The 20,305-nt window shown below is 45.3% G+C and overlaps 1 protein-coding gene across 5 annotated transcripts in view; it reads left to right on the top strand.

Moving 5' to 3' along the window:
• Positions 1 to 994: 994 nt before the first annotated feature.
• The window catches only part of LOC119459879 (uncharacterized), a 113,197-nt gene continuing 93,886 nt past the window's right edge, over positions 995 to 20,305 (top strand). For 2 of the 5 annotated variants that reach the window (XM_049666494.1, XM_049666490.1), the window contains exons 1-5: positions 1,002 to 1,115; positions 2,987 to 3,092; positions 4,334 to 4,406; positions 10,478 to 10,560; positions 18,891 to 19,004. In XM_049666494.1, coding sequence (XP_049522451.1) covers positions 1,003 to 1,115; positions 2,987 to 3,092; positions 4,334 to 4,406; positions 10,478 to 10,560; positions 18,891 to 19,004 — 489 coding nt within the window. In that variant the 5' untranslated portion in view covers position 1,002. Of the gene's footprint in view, positions 1,116 to 2,986; positions 3,093 to 4,333; positions 4,407 to 10,477; positions 10,561 to 18,394; positions 18,497 to 18,890; positions 19,005 to 20,305 lie in introns of all 5 variants that reach the window. The other 3 variants (XR_007466653.1, XM_049666485.1, XM_049666487.1) reach the window with 3 other exon arrangements.

The raw sequence follows: 20,305 nt of genomic DNA, 5'->3' as shown, positions 1-20,305 counted from the left end.
TTCCTTTCAAAATATGCGATATCTTGTCATCTTCGGCCATTCTTGCGTCAACTTTTCGACAAAGGCCCAGTACGTCCTGTCCGTGAAATGTTCGATTAAGTGGTCGTCTGGATACGAGATCCCAACTCCTATTTATCGGCCTGCTGTCGGCCAAATGATCTGCCGAACAACTCACGCAGCTTCGCCTTGCAAGCGTCCCAACTTGTAAGATCTTCTTCATGCGTCCGGTACCTCACGCGTGCCGTTCCTTTCACATAGAATATCGCGTTGGCTAACATAACCGTGGGGTCCCACCTGTTGCGGTTGCTGACGCGTTCGTACATGTCAATCCAGTCTTCGACATCGAAGCCATCTGTGCCAGAAAAAGTTCCCGGGTCTTGTGGGTGCAAAAGAATCACAGGAGCCGGTGGCTGCTGCACCGTCGGCACTTCACTGGTCATCGCGGAGCAACCAAGACGGCGACCGCTTCGAAGTTCCGTGCTTGGTTGACGGAGCCGGCACGTTGACAGGTTTACCCAGCACTTCCACCAAAAGATGTTACCGGGATAACGTTTATTTAGGGAGTATCGCTATATACAAGGTTTGGACAAGCAGCGGTGACGGATGCAAGGCTGTCACGCGCCTCTGGCTACTTCGTCGCCGTCGTCTTCGTCCGACCGACAGTAGCAGCCCCTTCACTGTCTTGTGGCAATATGTTCGAAGACGAAACCATGTTAGTCCTAAACTTCGCCTATGTTTCCTGTAGATACAGTTGATTCTAACATCGGAAATGCAACGACGTGATGTGCTGATGGGTAAAGGTTAGCAGCGAATCATTCAGATAAAGAATTCGTTGACAAACAAGCTCGTTTTTATCTTCGTGAACCGCAAAGCACTGAATGTTCTTTTTTTTAAACACCACGTCAAGCGATTACAGTATGCGTAATTAGTGCATAATTGTAGCACTCCTGAGCGGCTGCTTCTCGAGTGTTTACGACCTTGATGCGTTGCTGATAGAAGCAGATGTGTCCATTCGGAGCGCAATCATGGATACGTTTCTTCTCCTTGCAGGAACCGGCTGTGCGGTTTTGGATGTCCGAGTGTCGACACCGTGTTCCACTACAGCAACTATGTTGGTAAGTTCGCAAGCAGTGCAGTTATTCTCTTTTCGCTAATATAGGTCTCAGGTTGCAGAAAGTGCTCTTCCCAAATTATGGTTTGCCTTCAATTCGCCATGCCACTTTAGAAATTTTTCTGACGCTGTCGCCCTGCGTTTTCCTCTCCAAAATATCAAATCCCGACCAACTCGCCCCTGAAATTCCCGGCCTCAACGGAGTGCCACGTTACGTGATTTTAGGGATATTTGCGCGGGATTAGGCGTGTCCTGCGCACAGGAAAAGACTTCCGTCTCCTCCTCACTGGTTCGCGAATGCATTGCAATGATGCATGTTGCGAGGACTATAGCCTCGACCTAAATTTTTATTGACAGAACGTCAAGCGAAGAAAATCGACCTTGTTTTCAAGACATTCTATTGGTTGTTTTTCTGCGAAAATTACTAGAGGAAACTCGGGCACTAGTGTCTAATGGCACTGCGTACTTTGTGCGGTCTCGCACTGCCTCACGCGCCTTATGATAAAAGCGGTCTGCAGGCGGCTCATACCTTTGTTCGTGCCTTGTTTTCGTCGCTCAGTTTGTGTCGAAGCGATAGACAGCACGAATGTCACTTAGCAGTTAGCTCGCTGTTGCAACCGCGCTTCCTCACGCCAGCGTTTTGACACCGAGTGTCCGCGGTCATCGAGTGTGATGTGTTCATGTTTGCCTGCGTGCGCTGTCACCATGCGGGCTAAGTTAGTAAGCGAATATTTCCAAATTTAAAGGCCGAAAAAACTACTTTACTTACTTTTTTGTAGCTGTCTAATAATTTTCTATCGCAATCGATGCTTCGCCTTGCGGGCGAAACTGCGGCTATATTTCTACTTGGCAATTAGCAACAAATTTCGTAAAAAGATAACAGTAGAAATAAATATGTGCGTGCAATAGTCACTAGATTTAACTTTTTTCTTTGAAATGTAACCAACATCATTCAATTCAGAGCAGTAGTTGCTGAAAGAAATCGCAGTTTCGTCCGAAAGGTGAAGCACCAATTGCGATAGCAAATTAGTGGACAGCTACAAGTAGTAAGGATAGTAGTTTTACCGGCCGTATGAACTTGTAAACATAGGCATATTAACTAAATGAACAAGCGTGGTCTCGCACGCGCACACGCAAACATGAACACCTCACAAGATGAAAGTTGAAAGTAGCGCCTGTCATGTGTGACTTTCCTTTTGTGCCGTGTCGCTGTCAAAACGCTTTAGTCTGTAAGCGCTGCAGCAGCAGCAAGCGAATTCAACTTCGTGCCGCGGCCCGCATTCACGCGAACTAAGCTGCGAAAACACAGCGCAAGGGGGACTCTGCCCCCACTTCAGATGGCTTTCAAGATACAGCGGCACGGCGGGCCCGCGCGGCGTACTAATATTAGCTTCTTATAATATTGCAAGGTCGCGTGTGCTTCGAAAACTCCCGTGTTCCCGAGAAACGCTGCTATTAGCAAATGTTGCTTTATAATGTACAGTATATGAAGTCGAAGAACTGGAGGGTAATCCGTCGGGTCGGGAATATGCATAACAACTAAAACGGACAACGACCAGGACATATATATATATATATATATATATATATATATATATATATATATAATAAACTTTCGTGGTCGGTGTCTCTTTTAATTGTTGTAATGTACAGTGTAATGACAAACATTCGTACGTTGTGAAGACAAGGGTGGGTAAATTATAATGTTGAGAAAACTATAGAGTATAAGCAAAGTATTGGAAAGGTATTCGATATACGATTCGATTTGCTTCTAGCACTATTAGATTTGTATTCTATTTGCTCTTAAGAAGACTTTTCGCACAGCCCAACATCGGAATGTAAACTTTCCTTTGAAAACACTTCTGCTTTTGACAGGGTCGAACTACTTACTCGGAGAGCCCGCGCCAGCCGACTAATGTGGGCCAAGACACAGTGCCTTCGTAACATGCTGTCTGTGGCCATGTCGCATTTTATGGACACGGTAAGAACCGTCTGGTACTCGGCTTTGGAATCCATGCAACGGTGCGTGCACTGCAGCGCATTGCGCAATAACCACCAAAATCTTAAAAGGAAGCTTGAGCTCGGGGCCACATGTGATTTCCCCATTCAAATATTTGCAAAATGCAAAAATGGTTTTATTACACAATGACTGAGCCGATTGGAAGGAAATGTGGCGCGTTTCAGGGAAAAGGTTTAAATTTGGTGTCCTTCGGCAGCGCAATATTGTTTTTACCCGGTACATGTTAACAAAAATTTCCCAAGTGCTAGCAGATTTTGAAAGTATTGATGCACGGAGTTTACAAATCCGTAACAGCACAGCGTAAACAGATAACTCATTCTCTAAAATGCTTCTCTTCGAGCATCTAAAGCCGACATGACAATTCAGAGCTTACTTAAAAGCGTTACAACCTTTAGGACGGTTTTACCAAGGGCGTGCTCACATATTAGTGGCATCCTACACAGCGGTGTATATTACATCAAGGATGTCCACTTTCTGTGCATAATTTGGTGCTGTTTAGAGAATTTTATAGTTATTTATTTATTATACTCTGTGGGATAGCCGTTCGTTGCATAGATCGCACATAAACACACAGTGCATCGTACCAACTATAACTGCAGCGCATGCAGTTTGCCGTAGCCTTCTAATGTTCCTAAGCAACGGCAAGTGAGAATGTAGCAAAATAAGCGTACGTATTATCTTTGGGAGTCGAACCTGGGTAAAGCATTTTGGGCTCTCGCCTAATGAAGTTTGATGCACCGCTTTCATTTTAACTTAGAACAAGGTACTTCGCAGACTTTGTCATCACATACCCGCGACTTATCGACTAGACACAATTGCACGCAGACGCACGGGCGTACGCCTTGTCACCGTGCACAATATGGTACATGGCTTGGTTACTCGTTGAATACAATGCTTTGTATGCATTGCTCTATACGTATTTTGTTAATTATTTATAACGTTGCGCGCATGAAGTATGGTATCGGGTCTCTTTTCTGCTCGAACTGTTCCACGCTGTATATGTATTCCAGTATGTATGCTGTTGTATCATTTGATATATTACTCAACATGTGTAACCCGTTTATGCACCCTTCTCTGAGATATCTCGTAATTACACGGCAGAATTGGAAATGTGTTCATGTTATCGTGTGGTATGGAGAGTGCTTTTTTTTTAATATTAACTTCAGCGCCCCGAGCCTTAACGCCCTCTACTTCAATCGCAGCACGGCCTATACTGTGCCATCCACGTCAGCCGATGGCAGGTCGCAGTCCACATGGAGGAAATTATTGCGATTGGTGAGTGAAGTGCACAAAGTTTTAATTTCCAGATGGCGCCACTGGCGATAGGCGTGGGTCGCGATAGAGATAAGAAATAGCCAACTGCTCGACTGTAATGCATGTATATAATACCTGAAAATCTCAAGCGCTTCTATGAGGCTCAAACAGGTTTTTGTCTGTCACCAGCCCGTTTCGGAGGAGGTGCCAACAGAAATAATCGTAATCATTATCATCGTCGCAGTATGTCGGATGTGTGTCACAATATCATTGTTGCGAACAATTCCAAAGAAAGTCAGAACTTTCGAAATGCTATGATAAGAAATGTAACCTTATGCTTACATAGTTAAGCTACATGCATCGTTGCCAAATATTTTGGCACGCAACTTATCATGGTCCCTGTGCGGTGTTAAAGCTTGAAGACCGCACCCCCACTGCGTTATGTAATCTCCGTAGATGGTTCATATTGCAGCAAAAGCTCACCAAGCAAACGATGCAAACGGTAACAGCGCGGCATAAAATGATTCGAGAAAACGCCCACAGTTGCAATAGATAATAATGCGATTAAACGGGACAAATAAGTGGATTAGTAATCTCCACCGGTTGCCTTTCCAGTGCGTACGGCTCTAATATACTGTGGTTGTGGAAAACGTTTCGGATTCAGTATGTCTGGTTTTAAGGAGCCTCAGAACTGGTCGTCGCCGAAATTGGTCAGCCGTTAGGGATGTTGGCAGCTCCGAAATTGAAAGCATCGAAGTGTGGGAAGGTAGGATTGTGGTTAACGGAAAGAGGCACAAACAAGTTAACAATCACTAGGCATTGCAAAACGCTAAAAACGCACTTCGATTTCTGCAATCAGCTGATTTGCACTGTATTCGCGCCATGAACATGAAACAACACGAACGAATCGCTATCCTAGATCAGTTGATAATATTTAAGCACATGTTACTCTAATCAGCACGAAACGTATCTCGCCCGTATAGGAATTCACCGTGCGGTTCTGTATGTCGGAGTATGAGCATCGCATTCCACTTGGTCTCTGAGAAGGACAGGAAGTAAACAATCCAGGAAATTCTTTGTTCACCAATATTGACCTCAAATTGCATAAACAGGTGTATATATACTTCGTTTGTTATGTACAAAAGCTACGGATGCTACGTCCATGCACAGCGCTCTTAGACGTCTCACACTGCACGTTTCGTAGTGTAGTTGCTCTTGATTTAAAACGCCTAATACGAAATGATTACGGATGTATTACAGCAAAATCTGGACGTCAGGTGACGTCAAATTACAAATTAACCGTGCAGATTTATGATTGTAGCACGGGACCTACTAAGTGTTGGTCGTGGCACGAGTAATGCGCTCTGCTTCGGCTGCAAATAGGTTCAGATCAGCGACGCCCACCATGTAATAATTACGTCATATTTCGTTTTTGAGCATATGTGATGCAGTAGGTTTTGTTTGCGCGCGATAGCAGTGAAGTTTTGCGGTACATACTGCTATCTGCTATGTATATGAAACGGAGAAAAATCAGGAACTGCTCGCACTGTGACGTCTGTAGACCTAAAAAAGGTCACAGGAACATTCATGACGATAACGCAGTCTATTCTGCCAAGGAATCGCAGTGCAATAATGTTTGGTTTCTGCAGAGAGGCCAATGTAGTTATTACGAGCAGCGTACAGTGCCGTTCACTGCTGGTTATAGAGCGCTCGAAGGCCGTCTTTTCTCTGCGGGGTGACACTTGGCGGTGGTTTCTGGGTCCGAAATAGCGTGTCCTGTAGCATGCGTGGCCTAATAAACATGCAAACTTGCGCGTGTTGCATTTAACAAGATGTGATGTTCGTGAGCGCCTTCGTTCTGTGACCGCCTGTGAGCGCCTTCGTTCTGTGAGTCTGTGACCGCGCTTCATTTGTTGCGTAAGGCCGCCGCGTGTTATCAGCCCATACGCTTCATTCAGAGTCAGTCTGACTTTTGCGGTGCCTTAAGCGACTTCAGGCCGCGCGCAGATTTGGGTAAACAAAGGAGCTTTTCAACGTGGCCACTCGCCAAAAGCAGTTCTACGTGTCTACTTAGTCGCGCATGCTCCTGAACACACTATCTCGGACCCAGCAACTGCCGCCAGGTGTCGCTCTGCAGAGCAACGACGGCCATACGCGCGCTCTACACAGCTGTGGACCGCACTGTACAGTCACGAGTTTTCGAACTAACGCGAAGAATTATCGTTCTGTACAAGCTGGATCAATAGATTGTCTTGGCTGCTAAGATTCAGTGTGTAATAAGAAAACCTGGATCTGTAAATTACATGTTTGAGGTGTGAATCATGTGCCGAATCCAAATGGCACATTAGAAGCGGTTATGGCGTGATAGCTACTGCTGTGTATATGAAGCGGTCACCTTGCTTGCTTTAGTGTGTTCCCTTGTGCTTTGGTGCCGTCTAGTTGCTCAATTATATAAAGGGTGCTATACCCACTAGTCTAATTCCCCTCTAGTGGTCCTAGCATGAAGCTTTGCTCAAAGCTGTGAACATGCCTTTCATCTCGGCGATGGTGTGTTTTTGCTGACTGACACGAAGCCAGTGGACATACGATGCTGCAATCAGTCGTGTGCGACGCCGTTAAGTACTCGTCAGCGAGGCAGTCTTCGCTGCTGTCCCTGCTGTACGTCACCAGATTTTATTTGTTTCTTCAGGTTCTTCTGTTGTATTCTTCTAGCAAACGAAATAAATATACGATGGTGCACTTGACCTCCAAATTTACTCCTGGTGATTATGACTAAAACTCCGTTAATTAGCAGAGGCAATGAGGCGATTGCAAAGCACGTATTATTCTTAATTTTTTCAAGATGGCAAACTTAACATTTGAACAAAAACGAGTCTTTTAGATTTTTTGCATTTAATGTTTAGGGACTGTATTGAAGAGTGATTAAAGATCGGAAGGCACTAAGCTCATTTCGTGCAGGAAATGCATTATGACAACGTGTATTGTCGAGCAGTTCCCTCGGCTGTTGAGCGTCAGATAAACTGGCCCGCTTTCCAACTATTACTGTCAACAAGCAGCTCACTTCGATGTTTAGCTGTTTGTATATAGAGTGAGTCGGAGAAAGCTGACTTCGTGCGTCTGCTGTGGCGACCAGTCATGTGTGGCACCTTCATGTTCTCGTCAGCGAAGCGGTCATCACTGCTTCCCCTTTGCCACCAGTGGTATATGCATATGTTGCATGGAGCGTCGTTAGTTACCTTGGAAAATTATTTTTTGCGTCATTAAGAGGCAGTATCATGTCGTAAATGTATTCACTGAACTTTAGGGCTTCGAAAAATAATGTGTTGAATGTAAAAAAAAATAAACAAGGCGGTCTACGTTATAATTGGCGTGGCAGTTTGCGTAATGTCTATTTGCCATCTACAAACTATTTTTTTTTATACGACAGATGGCATTCTTTGGTCACAAGCTGTACGAGCTGCGAGTCATACTGGTTATGAAAAAAAAATTTGGCGACTGGTTATGAAAAAGATTTGGCGCTTAGTTTAGGAGGCTCGAGGGAGAATCACGGTGCTATCCCGATGGTGAATACGAAGCGATTCACAACGCGACGATTTGAAAACGCGAGACTTGGCCAATTTGGCCTGTCATGTAACAATGTATACATTCCAGAATATGTGTTTAAAACTAATTTTATGACAGACATCGACATCACAGTGAACCTTTTGGTTTGCTTGAAGCCAGAAACCAAGAAAAGTGATCATGTTGTTGTGCATTATTTTGAACACATTTGCATCCGATTATAGATGTGCGAATATTCGCAACGTTAAATTAACTAATCGAACAATGGCATGAGAGGCCAAATTGGCTGATTCTATTCAGTCCCCCAAGCAAATAGTCTAATAAAAAATCAGAATGTATTTCATAGCTCACGAATAAAGTCAATCACGTCATCTACTTTTCACAATATAATCTGAAATCGAAGTAAAACACATGTCATCCACAACACATTGCACATAAGGTTCGAGAATAGCACGCGTGCCTGAAAAAGCTACAATTTTCCGCTAGAACCACAACCAATTGCAAAAAAAAAATAATGTGATCCAGCACCTGCGTCTTTTCGTTACGTCCTTTCGTTCGATAAAATCTGAATGTGCTTCATTGCCACACAACTCCATAGAACAGCGACACCATCTACGCAGACCTTTCGCGTATCAGCGAGATACGTTTCGTGCTGATGTGCTTAAATATACGAGGATGGGAAAGTAGGCTGTATAGTATTCGCAAACCATTCGAGAGGTATTCGATATTCGATTCAATTTGCTTCTAACACCATTCGATTCGTTTTCGCCTCGTTCTCAAAAGCTAACATTTTCACGCCCGTACATCCGATTTCCTTTGAAAACATTTCCGCTACAGGGTCTACACGGTGAGCCTTCGCAGCCGACTGCTGTGGGCCAAGACACAGGGCCTTCGTAGATTCCTGTCTGTGGCCGTATCGCCTTTTATGGACTCGGTAAGAACCGTCTGGCTCGGATGTCTCTACTGAAATGCATGTAAGCCGTAGAAACGCTTTTATGAGACAATCAGGGAAACGATTTGGTGCATTTTATACTATATGATTTTGGTGAAGTTAGAAATTTTATATCAGCATCGAAATTTTCACAAAGCACGGAGGCCAGACAAATCCAGAAAAGAAAATGGCCGTTTATTTCATCGCCATCTAAATCGCAGCGCTTGAGTTCTCTCTAAGAAATTAGGTTGGTAAACTTTATGATTGTGTCCACGTGGTTTTTCGCGCTATACGTCACCATGACAAGTTCTTTGTCACTTAGGCCCTCAGCCTTTGTGCTAGCGGCCTGCTTTGGATCCAAATCCGCGAATAGTGTGCGGTGATATCTGTCTTGAAGCAGCAAATTCAACGTTTAGTTAGGGAGATAGCAGGGACAATCACTGCGAAGCAGGCCGATACTTTTGGTGAATGTGTGTATTAAACTAATTTTAAGTCGGATATCGACATCACAGTGAACCTTTTGGTTTGCTTGAAGCCACAACCCAGAGAGAAAAAGGCGACCATATTGTTATGCGTTATTTTAACACACGTGCATCCGATTAGGATCTGCGAAAATTCACAACTTTAGAATAACTAATCTAACAATGTCATTAGAGGCCAAATTGGCTGAAGCATAACTTTTTTTTTCTCGATGTGATATTTATGGGCACGAGGTCTTTATTGTAGCTTTGCAGTTAAAATGTTATAAATCAGTCGCAAGATTTCACTGTCACGAACATTTATGTTGCAGCGACAATACAGGCTTCGCAATTACAGGACGCAAAGCGCGGTGTCTTGCAGTACTCTGCATTTTTAATTCTTTTCTACTTGATTGCATCGCTCGATGCAGCGCCACAGTTAAAGCCAGGGTTGGCCTCGCGATGCGACAGAATACCAGAAGGATCGGCAAAAATAAAATGTTCGCAATACTTAAGTGCCTGTAACAGTCGTTTGGGTTATTAATTTCGGGACATACTGCTATGGTGGGTAATGTTCTACTTGATTATTTAAGGAGCTAATTGCTATTTAGACGAAATCATGTTAGTCCTAATCGTCGCATATCATTTTTTCTAAGCTACAGGATTCTCACTAAAAGAAACATGGCAAATGCGACGTGTTTTTATGTGTTTTTGTGCGACGACTTTCTATGACGCTCCCGTCCTGTGTTTCGGGCTCCAAAATATGACACCACAACCAACTAGCCCCCCATTCAATATTGAAGTTTCCAAGTTGAAGTTGTCGGTCTAAACGCGGCGTGTGCTTCCAAGACCCCCGAGTTTGCGAAAAATAATGTGCCTTTAACAAAGCTTGATTTCTAGTTTACGGTGGGATGATAAACTTTCCAACGTTGTGAATACCAGGATGGGTAAATTGAAATAATATTGAGAAGGCTATACAGTATTCGGTAGCTTTTCTCAAGCTATTCGAAAGGTATTAGACATTCGATTCGATTTGCTTCTGGCACTATTAAATTTGTATTTGACTTCGCCTCAAATAATATTCGCCACACCCCTATATTCGATTTGAAACATTCTTTTGAAAACATTTCCACTTTTGACAGGGTCGAGCCGCCTACTCGGAAATGCCAGGACACAGCGCCTTCGTACCTTCCTGTCTGTGGCTGTATCACCTTTTATGGACACGGTAAGAACCGTCTGGTACTCGGCTTTGGAATACACGCAATGGTGTGTGCACTGCAACGCATTGCGCAATCACCGTGAAAATCTTAACAGGTAGCTATGGCTCGGGGCCAAGTGCGATTTCTCCATTGAAATACTTGCAAAACATAAAAATTAATAATAAGTAATGGAGATAAGCGTAGGCCACTGCTCCACGCGGAGGGCCTGCGCGGTCGGGGTTGTTGGGGACTATTTTATTGGCCGCGGACGCCGACCGACGCCGACGGCGGATTTTCTGCAGTACGGGGCCCTTAACGCCATGCGTTACTGAACAAAAATTGAATTTCTCAAAGTAAAATCCGTCAGAAAAATCGTAAAATAAGAGGTAACCACAACCTACAGGCGTGATAGCGTCGGATTGTAATTTGAATATACGATAAAAAAGCCTGATAAGCAGCCAGGGATCTTTGAATGCTATCGCGTTCCACTCGTAAAGGCGAAGCTTTAGCGTCCTCCAATTCTGATGGTGTTTCGCTGTACTTTGCTTCTAGGCAACATTGAGGCGAATGTTCAAAACCGAGCCTTTCTAAATCTTGGACACGCGTGCGCCTCGGGGCAACAAGCAATTATTAAAATAATTGACGTGATTCGATATTCGATTCAATTTGCTTCTAACACCATTCGATTCGTTTTCGCCTCGTTCTCAAAAGCTAACATTTTCACGCCCGTACATCCGATTTCCGGCATCGATTGAGGCAAATTTGCTCTCAGTCGTGCAAAGCTTAGGCAGAGCGAAAGTGTTAATCCTCAAGTCTTACTGGCTGCTACTGCTAGGTATTAACTTGGTTGCTGCTAGGTCTTAACTTGGTTTAACTTAACTATGCATGTAGGGAAGGTATTCTCAAGCGATGATTTTCTGAGGTACCTTCCCTATCGCGACATTTCGCGTGACTAGCGCTGGACACGTCGGCGCCTACGAGCGACACTGTTCCTGGCATGCCACAAACGCAGGCAGGCAGGAGCCGTGTCTTTGTCGGGTGCAGCGAGCGCGCACCGGCGCCGGCGGTTACTAGGCAACGCGAGGTGACGTCATCGCTACTGCTTCGGTGCATGCGCGGTTAGGCAACGCGGACGGTGTCGGCAATGCTCAGCGCGATGCCTTGTTGGTGCTGCTACAATTTCGTTATCTCGTTCTCATTTTCTCTTTCCCTCTCCCGAGCATTGCCTGCGCCGCGCGTATGCTCTCCTTCCCTCTCCTTGACGTTCTATGTCAAGGCAACATTCAGACGGCACGGAGACGAGGCGAGGCACACGCCGCTCTGTGAAGTGGTTGCTCGGAAACGCAGTGACGTCATAGCTCGGCGAGGTTTTTCGACAGCAGATGCCACTTTTTACGGTTAGCTAGAAAAGCTTTGCTGTTAAAAAGGTCCTAGGGCCTTCGCATTTTTATCTAAGACGGCTTAAATTGCTCGTGTAAAAATGTCTTCCCAGGAATGCATTAGTGTTTAAACGTGCAGCCGACTTTAAGGGGATCAGTGTAAGCTTGGTCTTTGTAAGCTAGTTTTCCCACGTTGTGTGTTGCAGTGAAGCCTACTCATAAAGAAAAATGTGATGCGAACGGAGCCCGATAACGCTATCGCGTTCCACTCTTAAAGGCTAACCTTAAGCGTCCTCCAATTTTTATATAGCACGTATTGAGCAACAGAACGCTGTTTCATGTGTTTTTCATGTTGCTCTACAATTTTGTCATTGACACTATTCATCGAAATATTACTCGCCGGGTTGCTCAGTCAGCTAAGGCGTTGCGCTGCTGAGCACGAGGTCGCGGGATCAAATCCCGGCCCCGGCGGCCGCATTTCGATGGAGGCGAAATGCAAAAACACCCGTGTGCTTGCGTTGTAGTGCACGTTAAAAATTGTCGCCATGCTCCGTACGCTGGGTGCGCCAGTGAAAGCTCAAGAAAGAACCCCAGGCGGTCAAAATTAATCCGCAGCCCTCCAATACGGCGTGCCTCATAATCAGAACTGGATTTGGCACGTAAAACCACCGAAAGAACATTATTTACTGAAACAAGAGTAATTATGTAAATAGGCGGAATGCAGAAAATAATCTTAGAATCTCCAAGCGACGGCAAACACCATTACCGTGGTTTTGCCCAGCTACGTGGCATTTGCATATTTTTAAATCTTGGTGCATGATAGTTGGGACACCCTGTATACTAAAGCTTTTGCGCAATATCAACGAAAGGACCAGGAAGCAGGGAGTACACAAACACAAGGCGCCCAGATCGAACTATGAACCGTTCGTTTTCCAGAAACAGGACGTTATATGCGCTTCCTAACCACATGCGCGAAATTCTGAGCGAAAACGGGATTAATTCATTCAGTGACAATGGTTAGCGTCAATATAGGCCTGGAAGCTTCTAGGCCAACTTTGCGCATACGATTAGGCCACATATGTATCCTGTTTCTGGAAAATAAACAGTTGATAGTCTGCGCTGAGTGTCCCACCTTTGTGTTCCCGCTCCAGTCTTGTTCTTCCGTTCTTCTTACTCTGGCATAAATGAAATGTCATGGCCCGCACCACTATAATGTAACAGGGGATTACTGTATAAGTTACAAACGTTACGTGCCCACCAAATACTACGCGATAGCGAGGAATGAATAGTTGCTCGTTATACTATAGTTAATAAATAAACAAAACAAATTAAAGGAAACGTAATGGGCTTTACCTCGTAGTTCCGGCCGTGCTACAGTCGGGTGGATGCCAATTCTTCCCTTCATGAACCTTCGTCCAGCTTGAGGGACTCCGCAGAACTAATTTGCCATAAGCAAAAATTGCTCTCTATAACGCACTTTAATTCTTCCTTAATACACTGTACATTGATGAGGCGATAATGAGGGAGCTTGAGGGAAACTGGCTTCAGAGTTCATTTTCTTTTCTCCAATAGGCCTTAAATTTGTGCATGTGTTCAAGTATAATTTATCCCATTCAGTCTGGGGTACACTGCGTACGCTCGAAGAATGTAGTGAGTAGCAAATGGCGCGCTTACTGCGTCCGCTACTTTCAGGCTCAACAACGTCCTAGCCGCTCAGGACACAGAGTTCCTCTTATGTAAATGCGCAAGTGACCTACTATACAATGTGCGATCTACCTGCGTTTGTTGAGAATGTGTGAATTTAATGCGATGTGGACAAACTTACTGAAGTGCATTTAAACCTAGGCAGCTACCTAAATACACAAAATAGAAGAAATGTTATTCCTTGGCTTTCACTGCACAGGTACGGCCTAATAAATATAAAAGGTAAAAACTACCAATTTTGTAGAGCCCATTTTGTTTAGCCGGTGAAATGTTTTGCAAAAAGTGTTTTGAAATTGGCAAAATAAACTACAAGACAAAAACGTATAACCTTGGAATACAGCAATAAGAAGAGTGAGAGCAATTTCAATTGAAATCATTTGAAGTTGATCTACCATACTGTAGACACCATAGCCGCCACCATGTAGAGGTTATTCACTGGCAGTGGTCTACCTATTTTTCTGTTTATTCAGCGATTTGGTAAAAGACATAAGATAAGTGTGCTGTAAACAAATACCAGTCCATAAGCGAGGCGACACTGAGGAATTTTTTATGCCAGACCCACTAATACAAACGGGAATTTCATGCATGAGATCACTGATGCAGAAGAAAAAAATTTATGATATTTTCATTGCCACTATTAGACCGATATATGAGGAATATTTTCCACACATTTCTTAAACAGAAAAAAAAATGCACGTAAACAATGGATAAAAAACGAGTGTTTGGAATACATACAGACAAAAGACCCTATTTAAAGTGGTTCCTGCCAAGCAGAAACTTGGACGATTTTGCTCTGTTTTGGGCATATAGCATTAAGGTTACGTCACACCTGAGGCGATTGGAGAACGACTACATGCACAAGTTGAACAGCGAAATCTTAAAAAGAAGTGATTTAACATGGAATCAACTAAATCATATTGTTACGCCGTGAAGCGTTTATTTAAATCTGCAGGGCAGATTAATCGGAACGGTTGGCGTGTTGCAAGCCCGGTACAAAAGCAACCAGCCGAACGTTGTCTTCCTTCTCCACCGACAGTCCCCGTGGTCATTCGCGCTGTTTCTGCCCTCTGTTATGAGAGCTCGTGACATTTCCCCGTTGGCAGACGAAGCCCGACGGGCAAGTCAGTCAGTCGTTCGTGAATTGCAAGGCTTCAGGCGGGCAACGTGAGTGACTTCGGTTTTGGCCGAGTGTCGTCCAGTGCTCGTGAGGCGCGCAAAGCGATAGTTGACCTCGCTGAGGCGTTCAACTATAACGTAGGGCCCAACATAGTGGGCCAAGAACATAGCCACAGTTTACAAATGCAGTTACGGAAGCCTGGCTTGTGCCAGGCTTCCGTAAAGGCGTCTAGAGACACACAAGGTCGCCAGGATCGAAATATACATGGGCGACGACTGTCGTAGCGCATCTTTGACAGGTCCTGCGAGGCCAAGGTGCGTAGCCGAGCAATGCGTCGCGCTTCTTCTGCTCGACAGAGGACCTTAGTAATAGTCATTGTCATGAGCGAAGTAGGGAAACATGGTGTCGAGTGTGTAACGAGGCGGACGAGCATAAAGGAGGAAGAACGGTAACCGGTGGTCTCGTGTCTCGCGGTGTTCAAGGCATAGGTGACAAAAGGTAGGATGCTGTCCCAGTTCTTATGTGCGGAATCTACATACATCGACAGCATCTTGGCAAGCGCTCGGTTGGTACGTTCGACCAGACCATTGGTTTGTAGATGGTATGGCGTCGAGTGGCGGAAGCTAGATAGGCAAAGACGAAGGGTCTCTTCGACAACGTCTGCAGTAAACTGTCTCCCACGATCGCTGATTATAATGCGAGGAGGCCCATGTCGGAGAATAACGGAATATAACAAGAAAATAGAAACTTCTGTTGCTTTTGCCGATGTCAGCGCAGCCGTCTCACAATAACGGGTGAGGTGGTCTACACACACAATAACCCAACGATTGCCATTGGAGGATCGCGGGAAGGGGCCCAGGAGGTCTATTCCGAGTTGTTCAAAAGGGGCGCTTGAAGGCGGAACTGGCTGAAGTCGACCATGCGGTGTGTTTGTAGGTCGTTTGTAACGCTGGCATTCGGTGCAACTGGGGACGTACCGCTCGGTATCGTGACAGCACCTTGGGCCAGTAAAAACGCTTTTGAGCACGGTAGAATGTTCGTGTGGATCCCAGATGACCTGAAGTGGGATCGTCGTGCATGGCACATAGCACTTGAACGCGGAGACTCTTGGGCACAACTAAAAGGTAGCGCGCGCCAGTGGTCGAGTAGCTCTTATTGTACAGTACGCAGTCACGTAGGCGAAAACGGCTATCTTCTAAAGGCTCGTGTGCAGCCGCGAAGAGTGGCTGCAAGCTTTTGCCCTTCTGCTGTTCGGATATGAAGGTACCCATATCAGGAAATTCTGGAGATACAAAAGCGATGTATTGGTCGAAGTTGTCAGTGTCGCGTTCAGTCGTCGGCAGTGGCATCCGAGAGAGACAGTCAGCATCAGCGTGTCGTCGGCCGCTCTTGTAGGAAACAAAATCGTACTCCTGTAGGCGGAGAGCCCAACGCGCAAGTCGACCAGAAGGGTCCCGCAGATTCACACGCCCGCACAGGGAATGATGATCCGTGATCACTGTGAAGGGGCGCCCGTAGAGGTATGAACGAAAGCGTTGCACCGCGAAGATGACCGCCAAGCACTCTTGCTCGGTAACTGTATAATTGCGCTCGATGCCAACACCACTCGCATCGGTGTGAACCTCTGTTGGTGCTGAGGGATCGAAGTGGCGAGGAATAGGCTGTGACGTCAAGAGGAACTTTAATTGACGAAACGACGAGTCGCAATCTGTGGTCCACTCAAAAGGAACGCCTTTCTGGAGAAGGCGCATGAGAGGATGGGCCACGTCAGCAAATCTGGGAATGAATCAGCGAAAGTAGGAGCATAAGCCTAAAAAACTTCGCAATTGCTCTTGACACTGTGAGGTTCCTTAAATGCCTCTACAGCCACAGTCTTTTATGGATCTTGTCGGATGCCTTCTTTATCGACCTGATGTCCTAGCACAATAGCTTGTCACTCCTCAAAATGACACTTCGTAGAATTGAGGACCAGGCCAGCCTTATCCAAGCAGTTCAGCTCGAGACGCTCCAAACCACTCCAGACGCGTGTTATGCTCACTAAATGCTCGGCCGAAGATCACAACGTCGTCCAGGTAGCAGATGCAAACTTGCCATTTCCAGCCACGCAGTAGTGTCCATGAACCGTTCGAACGGTGCGGGTGCGTTGCACAGCCCAAAAGGCATGACGTTAAATTCAAACAATCCGTCGGGCGTTACAAATGCAGTTTTTTCCTTATCCTCAATGTGCATAGGTATCTGCCAGTAACCTGACCGCAGATCAACAGAAGAGAAGTACGAGGCCGCACAAAGGCAATCGATCGCGTCGTCTATTCGCGGAAGCGGGTACACGTCTTTTTTGGTAACGTTGTTTAGGCGTCGGTAATCAACACAGAATCGCCACGTACCATCTTTCTTTTTCACCAATATCACTGGTGCTGCCCAAGGGCTAGATGACTCTTGAATGACTCCTTTGGTTAGCATTTCTGCGACTTGCTCACTGATTATCTTGCGCTCTGCGGGCGACACGCGATATGGTTTTCGTCGAATCCGTTGACCAGATCCTGTGTTGATGCGGTGGCGAGTTCTAGACACAGGGATCGATGTCGGGCCGTCGTGCTGCGTGAAGTCGAATACTGAGTAGTGTTTCACAAGGAGCGCCACCAACGCATCACGATTATGGTCACTGAGCGATTTAGCGACCATGGAAACAAATTTTGAGTCCACAGGGCGCATGTTACTGGCTTTGCTGTGTCCGGAAGTTCTGTAAGCACTGCCATGGGTATCGGCGAGTCTTCTTGAAATGTGGCCAGCTTTAAGCCTTGAGGCAGCACCGCCGCTTCAGTAAAACAATTTATCACCTATAGTCATGTGCGTCCATTCAGCACCGATACCATGCAATGAGAAACCAACACGTTTTTCTTTAGGCAGTTCACATGTACAGGGTCCACTGCACCATCGAACGGGTTGCGAGTAGAACAAACAACTGAAACGCCCATCGCGGATAAAGCGGGCCCAACGGTATCCTCGGAGACGCAAAACACTCTCTCTTGGTTGGGTGAGTCTTCCGAGATCACAGATAAAGCCCTTTCGCCCACACTGAGTTCTCCCGTGCGGCAGTCAACATTGGCACCACACAACTGTAAAAAGTCGATCCCTAGAATCACATCGTGGGTGGAACGAGGAAGGACAATAAACTCAGTGTTAAAAACTCGACCACCTAATGATACATCCACATTACAAACTCCGACCGGATATAATGAGTCACCACCCACTCCACGAAAACTTGTGCTCTGGTCCTAATGAAACATGACCTTGCGTCCCAGAAGACTTAAACAGCACACCCATGACGGAAACAGTTGCACCCGTGTCGACTAAAGCCATGGTAGACACACCGTCAATACACACATGAACCCTATTCTTCAGCATGAAAATAGTTTGGGGTATCTCAGTCGGCAGCACAGATTTTCCAGCGACCTCACCCCCATCGGTCGCGCTGGCTAGTTTTCCGGCGGGGGTGACGGGAAGCGGCGCCGCGGAGAAGATTCGCAAACTATTCGAGAGGTAATCGATATTCGATTCAATTTGCTTCTAACACCATTCGATTCGTTTTCGCCTCGTTCTCAAAAGCTACCATTTTCACGCCCCTACGTCCAATTTCCTTTGAAAACATTTCCGCTACAGGGTCTACGCGGTGAGCCTTCGCAGCCGACTGCTGTGGGCCAAGTCGCAGTACCTTCGTAGATTCCTGTTTGTGGCCGATACGTATCGCCTTTTATGGACTCGGTAAGAACCGTCTCGCTCGGATGTCTCTACTCAAATGCATGTAAACCGTAGAAATGCTTTTATGAGACAATCAGGAAAACGATTTGGTGCATTTTATACTATCACGTCATCTGTCATGGTCTGTCGTCCACACTTTGAGGTGTTAAAATCGGGTTAGTTTGTATGCATTGTCGTTTGCTTTTCTCCATCATGTGAATGCTAGCTGTGAAGTGATCCAATGTTGATCCGCCTCTCATATGAATCCAGTATAACACGATTGTACATCTTTCGTTACTATACTTTCACATTGTGGATTTTTTTAGAGTTTACTCGGTTGAAGGGAAGCACACATGACTGCAGTCCTGACGCCCCCCCCCCCCCCCCCCCCACCTTCTTTTTTCCCTCATTCCTCTAGACAAAAAGTGCCGCTAGTCGTCGGCAACTGCAGGCACAACCGGGTCCTTCATCTGACCAACATTGCCCAACTGACGCCTTAACATCCGGTTCAAGCTCGATGGACAGCTTCGCGGTAGGTGTCTGAAGCAAGAAAACTTTCAGTGACCCAGAAAATCATGAATAAAACTCTCCGATTCTTTATATAATCTACTCTCGTGGTCTGTTAATTTATATGAATGTCAAACCTCTATGTGCATCTGTATGCATAGAACGCTTGTGCTCCAATTCATTGCAGTGTGCTAGTCATATGCATCTTAAGTTAAAAAATAAAGTAAGATCCACATTTTTAAGAACATGTATTTGAATTCACCTTTTCATTTTAAAAATTTTGGTGAAGTTAGAAATTTTATATTAGCATGGAAATGTTTACAAAGCACGGAGGCCAGACAAATCCAGAACAGAAAATGGCCGTTTATTTCATCGCCATCTAAATCGCAGCGCTCGAGTTATCTCTAAGAAATTAGGTTAGTAAACTTTATGATTGTGTCCACGTGGTTTTTCGCGCTATACGTCACCATGACAAGTTCTTTGTCACTTAGGCCCTCCGCCTTTGTGGTAGCGGCCTGCTTTGGATTCAAATCCGCGAATTGTGTGCGGTCATGGCTGTCTTGAAGCAGCAAATTCAAAGTTTAGTTAGAGAAAGGAGGGACAATCACTGCGAAGCAGGCCGATACTTTTGGTGAATGTGTGTATTAAACTAATTTTAAGTCAGATATCGACATCAAATTGAACCTTTTGGTTTGCTTGAAGCCACAACCCAGAGAGAAAAAGGCGACCGTATTGTTATGCGTTATTTGAACACACGTGCATCCGATTAGGATGTGCGAAAATTCACAACTTTAGAATAACTAATCGAACAATGTCATTAGAGGCCAAATTGGCTGAAGCATAACTTTTTTTTAATTCTCGAGGTCATATTGATGGCCACGAGGTCTTTATTGTAGCTTTGCAGTTAAAATATTATAGATCAGTCGCAAGATTTCACTGTCACGAACATTTATGTTGCAGCGACAATACAGGCTTCGCAATTACAGGACGCAAAGCGCGGTGTCTTGCAGTACTCTGCATTTTTAATTCTTTTCTACTTGATTGCATCGCTCGATGCAGCGCCACAGTTAAAGCCAGGGTTGGCCTCGCGATGCGACAGAATACCAGAAGGATCGGCAAAAATAAAATGTTCGCAATACTTAAGTGCCTGTAACAGTCGTTTGGGTTATTAATTTCGGGACATACTGCTATGGTGGGTAATGTTCTACTTGATTATTTAAGGAGCTAATTGCTATTTAGACGAAATCATGTTAGTCCTAATCGTCGTATATCATTTTTTCTAAGCTACAGGATTCTCACTAAAAGAAACATGGCAAATGCGACGTG

This window comes from Dermacentor silvarum, chromosome 1 (assembly GCF_013339745.2).
Source record: "Dermacentor silvarum isolate Dsil-2018 chromosome 1, BIME_Dsil_1.4, whole genome shotgun sequence".
Classification (NCBI taxonomy): domain Eukaryota; kingdom Metazoa; phylum Arthropoda; class Arachnida; order Ixodida; family Ixodidae; genus Dermacentor; species Dermacentor silvarum.
This window is presented reverse-complemented; position numbering and strand designations above follow the sequence as displayed.